General features: G+C 41.3%; 1 protein-coding gene across 3 annotated transcripts in view; it reads right to left on the bottom strand.

Moving 5' to 3' along the window:
* Positions 1 to 16,817, bottom strand: part of ATP6V1H (ATPase H+ transporting V1 subunit H) — a 92,265-nt gene that overhangs the window by 47,502 nt on the left and 27,946 nt on the right. For 2 of the 3 annotated variants that reach the window (XM_040972576.1, XM_040972575.1), the window contains exons 7-8: positions 16,049 to 16,102; positions 3,844 to 3,941 (exon numbers count right to left, since the gene is read on the bottom strand). In XM_040972576.1, coding sequence (XP_040828510.1) covers positions 3,844 to 3,941; positions 16,049 to 16,102 — 152 coding nt within the window. The remainder of the gene's footprint in view (positions 1 to 3,843; positions 3,942 to 16,048; positions 16,103 to 16,817) is intronic. The other variant, XM_040972577.1, reaches the window with a different exon arrangement.

Here is a 16,817-nt window from a genome sequence, read left to right as displayed (position 1 = left end):
ATGCATTTTATCTTACAATTACCACATGGACTAAAGGACCATTTCCATAAGCCTAAGAGATGAGATCTTGATGATGTTGTATTATTTCATCAACCTAAATATGTCATCATTATTCATCAAGCCAATTATACTAAAAAATTTAAAACTAAAATGAAAACATTAAACACCTATGGAATCACCTAGGAATATGATTTAGCAGTGAAATGCATCATCATCTTTTCTTAGTAGAAGAGCTTTTTTTTTTTAAGATTTATTTTATTTTTTTTTTATTGGAAAGGCAGATATACAGAGAGGAGAGACAGAGAGGAAGATCTTCCGTCCGATGATTCACTCCCCAAGTGAGCGCAATGGCCAATGCTATGCCGATCCAAAGCCAGGAGCCTCATCTGGGTCTCCCACGCGGGTGCAGCGTCCCAAAGCTTTAGGCTGTCCTCGACTGCTTTCCCGGGCCACAGGCAGGGAGCTGGAAGGGAAGCGGGGCCACCAGGATTAGAACCGGCGCCCATATGGGATCCCAGGCGTGCAAGGTGAGGACCTTAACCACTGCGCCACTGCGCCACCACGCCAGGCCCAGTAGAAGAGCTTTTTATAAAAAGTAGGAATTGTGCACCCTCACCCTGTGTACACTGAGATTCCTTAGGGTGCCATTTTGTATCCTGATTGTTCCACTTCCCTTCCAGCTCCCTGCCTGTGGCCTGGGAAAGCAGTGGAGCATGGCCCGAAGCCTTGGGACACTGCAGCCACATGAGGGAACCAAAGGAAGCTACTGGCTTTTGGGTCAGCTCAGCCCTGGCTGTTGCAGCCACTTGGGGTGTAAACCAGTGGATGGAAGATCTTTCTGGCTCTCCTTCCCTCTGTAAATCTGCCTTTCAAATAAAAATAAATAAATCTTTTTTTTTTTAAGTATGGATTGTGACCCTGCTAGGCTTTAGAAAGTGGTTTGCAAGGTTGAATCTTGGCTAGCTCCCTGGAACTTGGCTGGTAAATGACTTCCTACACTGCTACAAAACGCTCCTAAATGATAAAGACAGGTTACTGCATCTGAATGGTTGTACGACAACATGGTTTATGCCGAATGCCTTACTGCTATGGTTTGAATGTTTGTTTTCCTCCGTATTTCTGCACTGAAATCCTAAACTCTAGCATGAGACCAGGAGAGCACAGGCCTCTGGGAGGTGATCAGGTCATCAGGGCAGAGTCCTCATTACTGAAAGTAGTGTCCTTAAGAAGAAACCACAGAGAGAATTTCGCACTATTGGGGTAATCTGAGAATACAGCCACCTCTGAACCAGAACGCAGGCCTTCATCACACATCAAATCTGCCAATGTCGTGATGAGATAAATTCTCACTACAGGTCACTCAGTCTACAGAATGCTGTTACAGACCTTTCCAGGAATCTGGAATTTTGGTATGTGGAAGGCAGAGTGTCTACGTGAGTCACCTCCAGTGAAAAGCCTGGGAGCTAAGTCCCTAATGGGTTTCTTGGACAGGAACCTCACAAGCGCTTTGTGTGAACCCCTTATGGGAAGGCCAGAGCATAAAGAAACTTCCACACGAATCCTTCCAGATTCAGTCTGTGTTCTTTCCCCTTATAATCCAGCTGGATATCCTCAATCCATTTTTGTAATAATGCTGAGGCAGGAGTATCGATCTTGACTGAGTCCCAAGAGTCTTCTGAATGAAATCCCTGATACAGCTAAAAATCCGGAATTTTTCACTTTCCATTCATAATGGCAATTAACAGAGAAAGGCATTTCATGGTCATGAATTAGAAGACGAGAGTAATGAGAAAAGGCCCAGCGCTGTAGCCTAGTGGCTAAGGTCTTTGCCTTGAATGCTGGTTCACACCCCAGTTGCTCCACTCCCCATCCAGCTCCCTGCTTGTGGCCTGAAAAAGCAGTCAAGGACAGCCCAAAGCCTTGGGACCCTGCACTCCTGCAGAGACCTGGAAAAAGCTCCAGGCTCCTGATTTTGGATCGGTTCAGCTCCAGGCTTTGCGGCCACTTGGGGAGTGAATCAACAGATGAAGATCTTTCTCTGTGTCTCTTCTTCTCTCTGTAAAAATAAAAATCTGATTTTCCAATAAATAAATAAATAAATCCAGGCCCAGCATGGTACCCTGGAAGCTAAAGTCCTTGCCTTTACATGTCCAGGATCCCAAATGGGCACTGGTTCTAATCCCAGCAGCCCCACTTTCCATCCAGCTCCCTGCTTGTTGCCTGGGAAGGCAGTCAAGGACAGCCCAAAGCCTTGGCACATTAGACACGTGTGGGAGACCCAGAAGAGGCTCCTGGCTCCTGGCTTCAGCTCAGTGAAGCTCTGGCCATTGCAGCCACTTGAGGAGTGAAACAGCGGACAGAAGATCTTCCTCTCGGTCTCTTCTCGTCTGTATATCTGACTTTCCAATAAAAGCAATAAGTCTTTTTACACAAAAAAGCAATGACAAAAACGGCATTCACTTTCAACAGTGATCGTGAAATTAGGCATTTTAAAGTAAAATTTTAAACTGTGCATCTTTAGATGAGTATATCAAGAATTAATTTTCTCAAACTCAAGAAGTGATGAACAACAATATCTTTCTAAGAACAGAGAGGAAATAAGTATTCTCATCCGGGGGCCTTTCATCATGGGAGATTTCAAAACAGAAGTTTGTAATAAGAAGCTACACTATCTTGTACAAGGACATGATGATTTTAACTTTTTACGATACATGTACATCAAAATTTACTCACTACAAAATGATTTGCTATGTTTAAATTCTTCTTAAAATTTCTAATAGCTGTGTCTATATTTCTAATTTTTGTTTTTCATAAAATAACTATACATACAGTTATGCATGTATATGTATACCTTGTGTGTATATATATATATATAATATGTATTTGGATTCAGATGGCAAATTGTCATACCTATTTTTGCTGGAATTTTGAAAAAAGTTAAGCAGAAATAGATTGAAATTTTTCAGATTATTGTAAGAACAATCACCACCTCAGTGAGTTAACAGCTACTGAGTAGACTGTGACAGTTCCAACTCATATGGACAGTCATTTGCAAAAGTAACTCACCCTGGGGTATTCCATACAAAGGTTCAAGGATCCATTAAGAACATGAGTCCCCTTCACAGGAATGTCCCTACACTGGAGAAGTACCATAGGATAATGACACCAGCATCAGACCGTTTAGTTAACTGTTGCCCTAAATTCTCATTATCAAGTAATCTGTTGTTCTTAATCTAGTTTCCTGAATGGTTTTGACAACAGATAAATAATGCCTTCACTAATTGGTATTTGGGTTAAAAGCAGCTAGAACCCTCACTGGGAAACAAATTGAATTTCTGATAGCAAAGATGGATTTTTCCAATTCCAGAATGTTTGACTGTTGATTTCGATCAGTTTGTTTAATCTGATTAGGCAACTCCTCAAACTTTTTATATCCACAGATGAAAGCCCCCCAAAGAAAGGGCTAAATCATAGGATATTAGAAAGCAGGTTTTTATTCTCACCTCTTTTCTAGGAAAAACCTTTTCCCATGGACTTTGCTTGTACTCACCACAAAACACTGGCATAATTTTTTTATCTGAATACCTGGAATTTGTTCTGTCCAGCAGTAAGTTCTTAGGAAGCTTTAACCTCTTCTAAAAGCACAGACCAAGCAAGGGAAGAAGAAACATTCAGACTAACAGTTACTGATTTCTAAGAGGGTTGGCACAGCCCATTATTAAACAGACAGGAAAAAATAAATAAAGCACTTTATTGAAATTATTAAATTTATTCATTTCTTTGCAAATGTCAAGGGGAAATGCTTTTCACTGTTATTCTGCACTAGCAGTAAGGAATACTCACCAGTTCACTCCATCTGCTTCCACCCAGGCAAAGCGGTACTCGTTGACCCGCAGCATCAGCTGCAGACACCCAGCAACGCACTGCACATACTGAGAGCTCTGTGCAAGAAGAAGTGCACAATTTTGAACTTGAAAAGCATGTAAAGTCACACACACATTCAACTAGGCGAAAAGTCTGGTTAGCATCAAAGGATCCTTTCAAAAGTTTGCTTTTTTTCTCTGCCTCTTAAAAACAAAGATGATTTTGTCTCCCAATTTAAACCTACACTATTCAAGACTATCTAACACACAGGGGAGATACAGCACAGTGTGGCTACAGCTTTGATGAAGTTTGATAAATAAATATTCTGCCTTGCAACATTTCACACACCCCTGAATAGAGGCACTCTGTGGAGAATACTGCTTCAAATAACTTCACAATGTTAAAAGGTAACAAAAAATTGATAGTGTGTGATTGGACACAGAACAACATTTGAATAACCTCACACAAGTTACTGACCTTTCTCTATACTGGGTTTCTTCTTCCTGAGGACAACCATGCCAAACATCATGAAGGGTACTGTTATGTTTAAGGGATGTGAGTCATTTAGCACAGTTAGGTATACTGGAAAAACTCAATAAATAAACTTAAAAGTGGGAAAAAAAAAAACTCAGAGGTAGGTACTTGACCTCGTGCTTAAATCTTTGGTTGGGCTGCCCATAACATATCAGAGAGCCTGGGTTCTAGGCCTGCTGTGCTCAACCTCAGCTTCCTGCTGATGGACAAGCTGAGGGGCAGTAGAGAGGTTCAAGCGTTTGGGTCTCTGTCATGCTATTGAGATGAGCTGAGTTCATGGTTCTCACCTTTGGACTGCCCCGGCCTGGCTGCTGTAAGCATTTTAGAAAGTGAACCAGCAGACAGGAGATCCCTGTTTATCTCCACCCTCTCAGCCTCTCAAATAAAAAGGGGGAAAAATAGATATGGCATATTAAAAAGTCAGATTAAGTAGTTGTAAAAGAAATTTATGGTTTCTAAAACTGTCAGTTCAATGGCATCATCTCATAAAAAACTGTGCTAAAGTTGAGACTTAAAATAAACAGGGATCAAACCCAAGAAGTTGCAAATCCCTGCATTCTATCAAAGAAAACAGCAATAGCTAGCCTGAACTCGTTCCTAAATATTTACAGTGAGCCTTCTAATCTTTAGGTAGAAATAAAAGGAAACCTCAGATCCTAGATTTCATAAAAATATGTTAGTAACACAAAAACGGAAGTTTTTAAAAATAAAGAACCACAGATGTATTATAAAATCAGAAAGCTAATACGTATGATGCTACTAAACTGAGTTCTAATTTATGTTAATTATTATTTATTTTTTGTCAACTCCTTCAAAGGCACAAAGAAAGAGATCTTGTTTTCACTGGTTCACTCTCCAAATGTCCTCAACAGCCAGGGCTGAACCAGGCCAAAGCAAGGATCCAGAAACTTCATCTGGATCTCCTATCTGAGTGGCAGGGCCCATGCCCTTGAGCCATCTTCTACTGCCTTCCAAGATATACATTAGCAGGAATGCTGGACTGAAGGTGTCCTAACAAGGAGAACTCAAACCAGCACTCTGATAACGACTGTGGGCATATAAAAGTAGTGACTTAACGTATTCCAACACCTGGCCTGTGCTCTAATTCAAGTAACACATAAAAATCTAAAACATCAAAAAATTCCAAGCACTAAAACACAAAAGTAGAATAATACTAACGCATCTGTTGGGACAAACATTGTCATGTTCCACCTATGGAGCAGTGAAGACAGTTTACATAATTATTAAGAAACATTATTTGCCTGACAACTCAAAACATTAGTGGAAATTAACAACCAAAAAGCACATTTGCAGCACTAAAACATTCTTCTATAGTGAGAATACATCACCAAGCAGAAACCACGAGTGAAGGATAATTTCAAATTTCTTATCTAGAGAGAACCTGAGCAAAATTTCCAGATTTGAATAAGTTGAAGAAGCAACCTGGGTATTCATTTCTCTTAAAACAGCAATGTGTTCTCAGCACAAAAATTTGGAGTTCATTCTTTCTTTCCTGTGTCCATTCACCATGCTATATTGAAATATTACAAGTACTGACATTTTTGCTATTTCTAGCTTGAGTATACATATTATAAACATGCAAATAAATTGGTGCTGGTCCCACAGCACATGGTACTCTCTCCTACTGTAGACTAAGAAGCAGTCCCCACACTATTCCAGTTATTCTTTTCAAAATAGTAATACCACTTCAAAATAATTGAATTCTTGCCTTTCACTGAGCAAAACAGAATGCATCACTTTTTTACTTAAATCATCTCACTAGTCTCTTGTAAAAATGATTCAATGATTTTTTTTCCAAAGAAAACATCAACCTTGGATCACAGCAGTCAGTTGCCATCTCTAATCCTACATGAGGACGATCCAATAGCTCTGGAGAAAAATCATACAAGGCCACAAACACGCAGGTCTGCTGTCGATGCTTGTTCCCAAAATCCTCACATTCACCACTCTCATCCTACTGCCTTCCCCTGCTCTCAGCAGAAAAACACAATACGCTTGCTAGCAATTCACTCAACTGCCAATATCTCACCCACAGCCTGACCTTCCAGTCACTCTTACCTGCCTGCTGCCTAGGGGAGCCAGTTGACCTTCTTCCTGTCCAAAGCCCACATTTCTACAAGTGTTTGTGTACCCTTCAATCTAGGGAATACTCCATTAACTGGACCCTCTCCCCAGGCTCACACTCCAACTCCTTACACTTCCCCCGAGAGCTCAAGCAAATTTGAATTCCTGGATGAGGTTCTTAACTGCTGCTTGCTGCTTATTTACTGAAAGGAGGACTAAGCAATTACTTGTTCACACAAACATGAACTTGTGAAACACGTAAGTGAAAATAAGTTCAAAGAACCAGTTTTACACAAAATGGTAGGAAACTGTCCCAGAAATATTTATGATGTTTCATAGCTATGAAAAGACTCATTTGTAGAATAAGCAAGTGTGGGCACACATATATTCTGATTAGGCTCATATCACAGTTGTTTACTAAAAACAAAAACAGAGGACAAAATGACATGTCAGAAGGGAAAAACAAATAGAATTTTCATACTTTGTTTAAAGGAACATATACTGATTTAGAAAAGTGACTGTCAATTATAAGTCCCTGCCAGGGTGGCTGAGGGACAACCCAGGAGGAGGCTGAGAAGGGGCAGCTGATAAGGCTGCACAGGGAGAAGAAGGCACCCCCTCCTCAGCCAGCTGTAATGTACCGATCCACCAAGGTCAAAGGAAGTTTATAACGCCCTAGTACATTCCTTTGTTCCCCAATCCCACCTTTGCAAGTCCCTGATAAAAACAACCCCTCACGTACCCAGGCCGCAACTTCCCTGGCCCACTCTCTGTACCAGAACAGTGAACCTTGCCCAGGAACGGTCCCAATAAAGCTTGTGTTCAGCTGTACTTTATTTTGTGTGGGTTTCTGGTTCTGAACATGAACTCAAGCCTTATACCAATATCCACTGAACTGAAATTCAGTATATCCTATGAAAATAATATATCCTATTACCCTACAATTCTACTTTAGAATTAAGTATTCTAGACATTACCACACATCACTTTCAAAAGACTGTAAAAGAATGTTCACAGCAATGTTATTCAAAATAGCCAAAAACTAGAACCCAGTAAGAGAGTGGATAATAAGAAAAAAGGAAAAGACAGAGAAAGAAGAGGACTAGAGGGAGTCCTGAACACTGGAACAGCAAGCAGAGTTCTGCTGTATTATCTAGGACACATCACTTAATCACTTAACCTGTTCAAAGCTGTCTGCTGATCAGCAAAGGAAGATAATTTCAGCTTAATCAAATCACTTTTATTTTTTAGAAAATCCACTATGAAACCAAAATCAGTTACTATAAGACATTAAAGAATTTTAAGGTATACTACTATTCTTACCTGATATTCAGAAACTAAATATATACATATATAGGTAGCAAGAATGATCTCAAAGTTGACATACTAAAGAGATCTTCCAGTCAATATCCACAAAATACTTAAAACTCTTACAAAAGTTGCTTCACTAAATTTACAAAAACATTTTCAACTATTATCTCAATCTCATTTGCTTAGTCATGTAATTTAATAATATGATCACTGGGGATCTTCCTATAAAGAAAAAGTACTACTGATTTAACTAAAAAACACTATTTACTACGTAATTATTGTTACGTGTATAACTCCAAGAACCTATTTAAGACACATTATTACTATTATTGTTTTGGATGCTATATTTGAAAATAAACTGTAAAAAGAAAATCTGACCTCAAATATTTAATCATTTTACATTCTTATGAGTTGTTGAAATATACGTCTAGGCAATCCTTCCTAAAATCCAATCAGAAAAAAAAAGTCATAGATTCTTAGCATTCCAAGTTTCTCTTAATGTTCTCCTATATGCACATGTTAAAAACTTAAAATGTTTGGAAAACATTAACTCTGGTAAGAACAATGAAAGCCAACCAAAACTACTCTAGGAGCTGTGTAATGGAGACTGTCATATCTAGTAATATGTCATTTAACTTCATGGCATTGTAAATTTCTATTTTTCTTTCTATTGTTGATCTTGTATCATGGCTTTTCATTTAAGGGAATGTACAGTAATTGTGTAATGGAGACTAACATCCAGATGTGAGGATGCAGTGTGGTGTGCATTTCTGCTTCCAGTCAAAGATGGACTTACAATGAAACTGTTCACTATATCTTGACAATAGGATTCTGGACTCTCTGCCATTGTCCATCCCCACAATGATGGACATATAACTGAGTATGAAGAACTATATGTTAGTAATGATATAGAGGAACTAGGTGGGTGGGGGAGGAATTTGGGGAGGGGATAAGGGAATATGGAACTGTATCATAAAGTTATAGCAATAATAAAAAAGGGTCAAGTCACACACACACACACAAAAAAACTGCCCTAGGTAAATATCACAGCTCCTGAAATATACACAAAGCGATATGTACAGGAACCTCTCCCCATTCTTATCTGCAAGAATACACTCCAAGTCCACCAGTGGATGCCAAAAACCATGGAACTCTAAGCATCGTTTTTCCTATGTGTCTATATCTATGACACTTTAGTTTATAAATTAAGCACACCAAATCACTAACAATACAGTAATAAAACATAAAATAATTACAACAATATATTATACCATTAAAGTTACTTTTTAAATTATGAGCCTGTATGAATTATGAGTTACTTATTCCCGGAATTTATCATGCAATATTTTGGGGCCTAAGTTGATTATGGGTGAATGAAACCATGAATAAGGGGGTGGAGTGTGGACACAACTATATTTGACTGTGACTTACACTGAATCCCTACACACTTCACAACTTGCTATTAATGAGTTTGTCACAGCCCACTGACTTCTGTTGCTGAGCAGTCATTTTTGTTTTGCTTTTAAGATTTATTTGATTTATTTGAAAAGTACATTTACAAAGGAAGAGAGAGACAGATCCTCCATCTGCTGGTTCACTCCTCAGAGTGGGGCGGGCAGAGGCAACAAGCTTCAACCAGCTCTCCCAGTTGGATGGCAGACCCAAGCACGTGAGCTGCTTTTTCAGGCACAATAGCAGCAAGCTGGATCAGACAGTGAACAGCTGGGACTTGAACTAACACCCACATGGAATGCCGGCACTGCAGGTGGCAGCGTAACTCACTACCAACAATGCCAACTCCTAGGCAGCACTTATGATGGACTTAGTGACAAAACATTGAAGGACTAAACCCAAAAAGACCTCTCCTTTTCTGCAGAATAGCCAAATGTCACATCAGTGCAATAATCAATGAAAAAGTTGCAGCAGGCATTCAGGACCCCTTGTTTAGAGGTTTTTCTAACCAGCACAGGTATGGAGAGCTGAGCACACTGGCTCCCTGAGGGAGAAGGACACTCAGCAAGGATTCTGGGACAACCCCATCCTGGAAGTCATTATTTTTTTTCACCTGCATGGCTGCCTGCAGCCAAGCTGTGTGGCTGCCTTGGGAGAGGGGCACTCGAAACAGACCTTCAGGACCCCCAATTTGGAAGCTTTTCTAATTGGCACAGGATAGAAACTACAGCTGAGGGGCTTCCATAGACAAGTCCATGACATGTATATGTACATAGGGGGATGACACCAAATTGGTTTGGAAAGAAGAACAAGAGTGAGAGAAGTGGGTCTGATAGCAGAAACTGTGGGGGAAATGAGGGCTTACCCCTGCAGAACTGCAATCTGTTGGCTTGCCCAAGAACAGCAGATGGGGTCAGGCCTTGCTGGGGAGCTAAGGGGGGCACCTAAACTGGGTTAGGGTAACCACTGGTGAGTACAAGACTGGGGGCAGCAGGCTTGGCTGGACATGGCTACAGCCTACACTGGTATGGTGTACACTGGGACTGTGGAGCATCAGATAGGACTAGACTCCAGCCCCTACTGGTACTCATAAGAGCCGGAATGGGTGTCAAACAGGCCAGACTAGGTCTTGATTCCTGCTGAATCACATGAAACCAGTGTCTAGGCAAAGGCCAGGTATCACTGGGCTGCAACAACCAACAACAAGAACTAGAATGGGTGTGGCAGGTTGAGCAAGGCCACAGTTCTTGCCAAGACAGAAAGTGGACAAAGTCAACTTGGGTCAACAATCCACTAGTTTGCGTGAGAACTGCCACTGGGAGGAGACTTGATAGAGGAGCTTGGGAAAGTCCTTCATTGGTACACAGTCCCTGCAGGTGAGTGCAAGAAGCAAGGCAAGGAGCATCCCAAACCATGCCAGGTTACCGTACCTGCTGGCATACGTATGGGTCAGGTCTGGAAACAGGCCAGTCTGGGCCAACACATAACACCCATTGGCAGATATGAGAACCAGAGAAAAGGGCAGGAGGAGCCATATCAGGCCGTAACACCAGCCAGTCAGTTTACATTAGAACCAGGAGCAATCAGACTGGGCTGGGATAGGCTGCAGCACCCACCAGCAGGACCTGGACAGGGGGCAGACTAGACTAGGCCAGGCTGCACAATAAGATTGCAGACACTGAGGTGAGTGGGACCCAGGTTCATGAGTTCCAGGGATTGGGGCTTAGACAGGGCGCAGGTCGGGTAACCTGACTCAGGTCCTAGAGTCTACCTTCACGGTGGGGGATGGGTTCCTGAGCCCCAGAGACAAGGGAACTGGCGGGGCTTGGGTCGCCTGGCCCAGATCCTGGGGCCTGCCTTTTAGATGGGAACTGGGTTTGTGAACTCCGGGGATAGGGGATCCAGTGATGCTTGGGTCACCTGACCTGGGGCCCACCTAGTAGGTAAGTGCCAGGTTCATGAATTCCAGGAGTGGGTATCCAGCGGGGCTTGGGTCACCTGGCCCTGATCCTGGGGCCCACCTACTAAGTGGGTGTCGTGTTCATGAGCCCAGGGGCAGAGGATCCGGCAATGCTTGGGACACCTGGCCTAGGTCCTTGGACTTGCCTGCAAAAATACATCCTACTTAGTAAAGAGGGTGGGGCATTAGACACAGGCCCTGTTGTAAAACGAGAATATGGCAGCTCATTTAATGCTGTAGCAGAACACAAGCAACTGGACAACTACCCCAAACAATGACAGCAAAAACTTTCAGTGAATGGAGCCAATGGACATTGGGAGGGTGACATCATCCTTGGACTGGTGAAATCAGAGCATTTCCGAACTATGCAAGCCACCTGGACAGAACCCTCGGAACATGTGCACACTGAGACTCTGGGTTGATATGAGGTGGCGGCTCCTCATCGTGGGGACTGAGATTCGTGGAAAGTCGTGAGTGGCTTCCCACTTTGTCTCTCCCCTTCCCCCAGAAACAACAAGAAGAAATAGCAAATTTGGAAGCAATGAGTACATCCAATTTTCCCTAAACCTCAATCTTTTCCACCCTGATCCACCATGTAATCATTATAAAAAATAAAATTGAGAAATAAATAAATCAGTAAAAATTTAAAAATAAAAACAAAGTCGAAGTAAAAAAAAAAAAAACCAACCTCTAATGACAAGCGCATCAGAATTGACACAAAAAAAGACTTAAGGAATCTGATCAAAAGTCAAAAGAAGTGGAGTGCATTTTCCTCTAAAACACTGACGAATCTCAAAACCATTTTGCTAAGTGAAAGAAACCAGGCCAGAAGGGCCTGTCAATGACTGCTGACATGAAGTGTCAGGAAGGCAAGTGCAGACAGCACACGTGTGCTTGACAGAGTTCAGCAGGATACAGTGAATGTGGGCAGGACTACTCAAGTATGTAGGCTGGGATTTTATTTTTTGAAGTGCTGAAAATGTCACAAAGTTAAATTATGGCAATGGTTGCACAACTCCAGAAATAAAGCAAAATCCACTGAACCACAAAGGAATTAGTTTTAAAGCACATGAAATCTGTTTCAGTAGCCTAGTGGCTTAAGTCCTTGCCTTGCACGTGCTGGGATCCAATATGGGCTCCAGTTCTAATCCTGGTAACCCCGCTTTCCATCTAGCTCTCTGCTTGTGGCTTGAGAAAGCAGTCGAGGACAGACCAAAGCCTTGGGACCCTGCACCCACATGGGAGACTCAAAGGAAGCTCCTGGCTCCTAGCTTCAGATCAGCTCAGCTCTGGCCATTGCAGCCACTTTGAGAGTAATCAGCAGACAGAAGATCTTTCTTTCTGTCTCTCCTTCTCTCTGTAAACCTAACTTTCCAGTAAAAATAAATAAATCTTTTTAAAAATCTATTTTGATAGTCTTTTTTGAAAAAATCGTTAAAATTTAAAAATTTGCTTCCTTGCTTGCTCTAGCTACATGTCCAAGTGCTCAGAGCCACACAGGGTTCCCTAGAGAATTAAGGCAGACACACAGAACCTGTCCATCATCTCAGGTCCTCAGGATAGAGCTGCTCTAGAACATTCAGAGGCAAGATCCAGCAAGCAAGAACAGGCCACTTCACAAGTCACTTATTACCTGGGAACAATGCTCATCCTGCAGTTCTAGCTGCTAAACTGGATGTTTTACAATAGGAGCCAGAGAGCAGCACACGGTCAGATGGAGTTATAGGTCACCTTTCTCTCCTACACACACCGACAAGTGAAGGCGGGCACAGGAAAAAGGAAGACAAAGAAAGCAGGGACTGAAAATGTCCATATCCTTTCTAAATCTTGTAAAGGTCAGAGGTCACAGCATTCTTTTATCAGGGGGTCAGCACAAACAATCCACATCCAAGACAAGGATGTCTTCTCAGAAGAGAACATTTGTAATTTGCATTCAAGAAATAGTGAGGGGGGGGCCCGGTGCGGTGGCGCAGTGGTTAAGGTCCTCGCCTTGCACGCCCAGGATCCCACGTGGGCACCGGTTCTATCCCAGCAGCCCCACTTCCCTTCCAGCTCCTTGCCTGTGGCCCGGGAAAGCAGTCGAGGACGGCCCAAGGCTTTGGGACCCTGCACCCGCACGGGAGACCCGGAAGAGGCTCCTGGCTTCGGATTGGCATAGCATTGGCCATTGCGCTCACTTGGGGAGTGAATCATCAGACGGAAGATCTTCCTCTCTGTCTCTCCTCTCTGTATATCCGCCTTTCCAATAAAAAACTAATAAAAATAAAATCTTAAAAAAAAAAAGAAAGAAACAGTGAGGAATTAAACAGGCTGTTTAAACTAAGTACCTATACTTTGATGCTATTATTTTCACAACTAGATAAAACAATACATTTTGATGAACTCTCATTTATGGAATGTCACTTAAGTAAAAATGTTTGTAATGATCCACTCATAATGATGATACTTCTGTGACCAATTTTAAAAGACTGCTGAATCCTATTTACTTTGCATTTTGTAATGTAAAACTTTGTTTTATACTGCCATCAAGTGGCTACATTATGAAATGCAGTTCATCTTTGCTTGTTAGGAAAACCAAAGGGGAATCTCAGATATGATCTGGATGTATTTAAAAATCTGAGTAGGTATTGTGATTTGAGAAATGTCTTAAAGAACCAATTCCAGGTCAGCTTCCTCAAAAGTAGTTCTCTTACAAGGAATTCATTTTTGAAGTTCTGCTACTCTTGCTATGCAACCTTGGGCATATTGACATGCTTTTCCGCATGGCCTCGTGGCTCAGCCATAAAATGTGGTTGATAGTATGTCCGAGGAGAAAGACAGTGAATAGATTCTCCGGGGTACACAAATGTCAAACGATTAAAACAGTGCAATGTATACAGTAAGTGCTAGATAAATGTCACCTGCTAGATTGATTCACCTTTAAACATCAGATATCAAAGACAAGGATGAAACCCTTCTCAGTCCACCCAGAGACATGCTTTTCAAATTGACAGTCATGTAAAAAACAAGAGCTTTCAGGAAGAGTCAATGTTCAGGTCTGAAGGGTACTCAAGAGAGAAGAGAAACCAGAAAACATCTTTTCCTTTCTGACAATTACCCCTTCTGTTAATTCCACCTGGGACACGTGTGTATGAGTTTACCGGCTAAACCACTTAGACTAAAGCACCGCCAACCCAACTAATCAGTGCCATGTTTGAAATAGACTTGAGAGAGAAAAGCAAAATCCGAACATCCACTCAGCAGAGCTTACACCTCCTTGTGTAACCTCCGATACCTTACAAACACTTTAGCAACCACCCAAGCAAATTTCTAAGAGAATCCTGAAAGTATCTTTCCTTAAAAAAAAAATCTACATGTGTGTACAAAATACACAAGTTGAATTTTTTTTTAAAATTTACAAATGACAGTAATTTAATGTCCATAAGATAAAAACTTCCAAGTGAAACATCTGCCTGTGTCAAAATAACCAGGCTCCCTACCCACTTCTTCCCCCACCTAGGCCCTAGGATCGCTTCTCTGGGATGGCTTCTCTAATTCCCCACTTGCTCTGGTTCCAGTTCAGATTTGTAGCCATTTTCCGAACCAGCACAATATTCATCAAGCCATTCAACCTTTGTCCCAAGACCATTCCAGCTGGTGACTTTGAAAACAGATTTTGGGGGCAGGCATTCTGTGCAGCAGCTAAGATGCCCAGATCCCAAATTAGAGTATCTGGTTTAAGTTAGAGCTCCTCTGCTTCCAATTCCGCTTCCTGCTAAGTGGCACCCTGGGGGCAGCAGATAATAACTCAAGCAGTTGGATTCATGCCACCCCTGTGGGAAACCCAGATTGCATTCCAGGATCCTGGCTTCAGCTCTGCCCAACCATGACCACTGTAGGTATTTCAAGAATTAAGCAGCAGATGGATGATCCCTGTCTTTCAAATAAAATGAAAATAAGTAAATTAAAAGTGAAGAAAGAAAATGAACTCTGCCACCAGCTAGCTACATCTTGGGTAATTATCAAAGCATGAGTAATCAATATGGATATTAATTAACTGGTTTCTACAGAGCTTCATCCAGGTCAATTACAGGTGGGTTACAGACAACATCCTCTGAAGATCCAGTTTCCCAGAGGTATTCCCAGCACGTGAAACTGCACACACACCTCACCTACTTTTCTCTTTTCTCCCTTTCCTTAGAGTGGCTCCCATCATGACCATACTCACTAATCCAAACTTAGTGCCATCTGCTAAGCTATTCCTAGGGTGTAGCAAGTGGAAAAGACAACTTGAGAAAGGATCCTGGGGAGCCAGGATCATTTTCAAACTTCATCTTTCCAGCTCTATAAAACGTGGGGAGAGATCATGGGAAAAGGCAGGGGACGAACAAGCTTGGCCACCACGTCTCAAAGCATCAAAGAGCAATGCAATAACAAGATTCACTGCCATCAGTTAACTCAGTTCTTAACCATTTGATGTACTGTTCAGCTCTCAACTGGAACACTGGGCTTTTTATCAAACAACTGAAATTTGAAGAGTGACTTCATGATCACCCCAGTTATATGCCATAATTTAGATTCTTGATTTGATTCTCAGATATAAAGTAAAGTGGTCTGGATAAAACAGAGCAACAGGAAAGAACAAGCCTCATGTCTACTGCAGAAAAAGGGACCATTATGAACCATAAATACTTACAAATAGCACTGCAATACATTTAACCTAATAGGAGGTAACACATTAAATCCATGAACTTAAGTGTCTGGGTAGTAGCAGACTCCTTAAGAACTCTAAATGTCTGTGACTTAAAATAATTCATTTTCAGGATGTTAAGAGGCCAGTGAATTAAGAAGGAATATACTTACATCACTTGAAGAGACTGTTCCTGTTTCAACGGCAACACCGCTACCACGCAGTTTCTATTACAAAATAAATAACTTATTACTTAGTTTTGTTTTTAATGTATCAGTTTATAAAAAGGAGCTACACGAATTTTATAATGTTTTCCCCTAATTCTACTCAAAGAAAGCATCAGGATGATAAAACACTCTAAAACTCTTTATTTTCTTCCAGATAGTTTGATAAATTATGCAAACTGGACCAATAACAAAATGAATAAAAAGCTCCAGACCATTCTGTGTGGAAAGTGTAAACTTCAAGTTGCAGTATGTACACATTAAATGATTTTTCCAGTGTGATGACTGCTTTAAATTGAACAATTTACACCATGTTCTAGGACAAAGAAGATTTGCAAAATAGGTGCCGAATAGCAGAAAGAGACCACATGGTTCTTCCATTGAAGTCATCCAGGGTGGTGCTAACAAGTTACAACCACAATCAAAACCTCAGGTGTTCTACAGGAACAACCAAAGAAACAAAGCAGAAAGTCAGGGTTGAAAGAGAATAGGAATAATTAATTTATCAAAGAATTTTTTTTGGTATTGTCTTACTCAATGACTACTAGTGTCTTCTTACTAAGTGGTCTAGACAAAAAAGAGCAACAGGGAAGAAATTACCCTGTTTGTGCTAAGCTACCAATAGAAGGCTTCCAAATGCCACATAAAGTAGAGCATAAACAACTTGAAGCTGCAATTAACTTGGACTTTGAAAGTTTGCTTCTACTTCAATCATGAA

This window comes from Ochotona curzoniae, unplaced genomic scaffold (genome assembly GCF_017591425.1).
Source record: "Ochotona curzoniae isolate NIBS_2020 unplaced genomic scaffold, NIBS_Ocur_1.0 contig_2318, whole genome shotgun sequence".
Taxonomy (NCBI): Eukaryota; Metazoa; Chordata; class Mammalia; order Lagomorpha; family Ochotonidae; genus Ochotona; species Ochotona curzoniae.
Note: the sequence above shows the minus strand (reverse complement) of the source record. Positions and strands in the feature narration are given on the sequence as shown.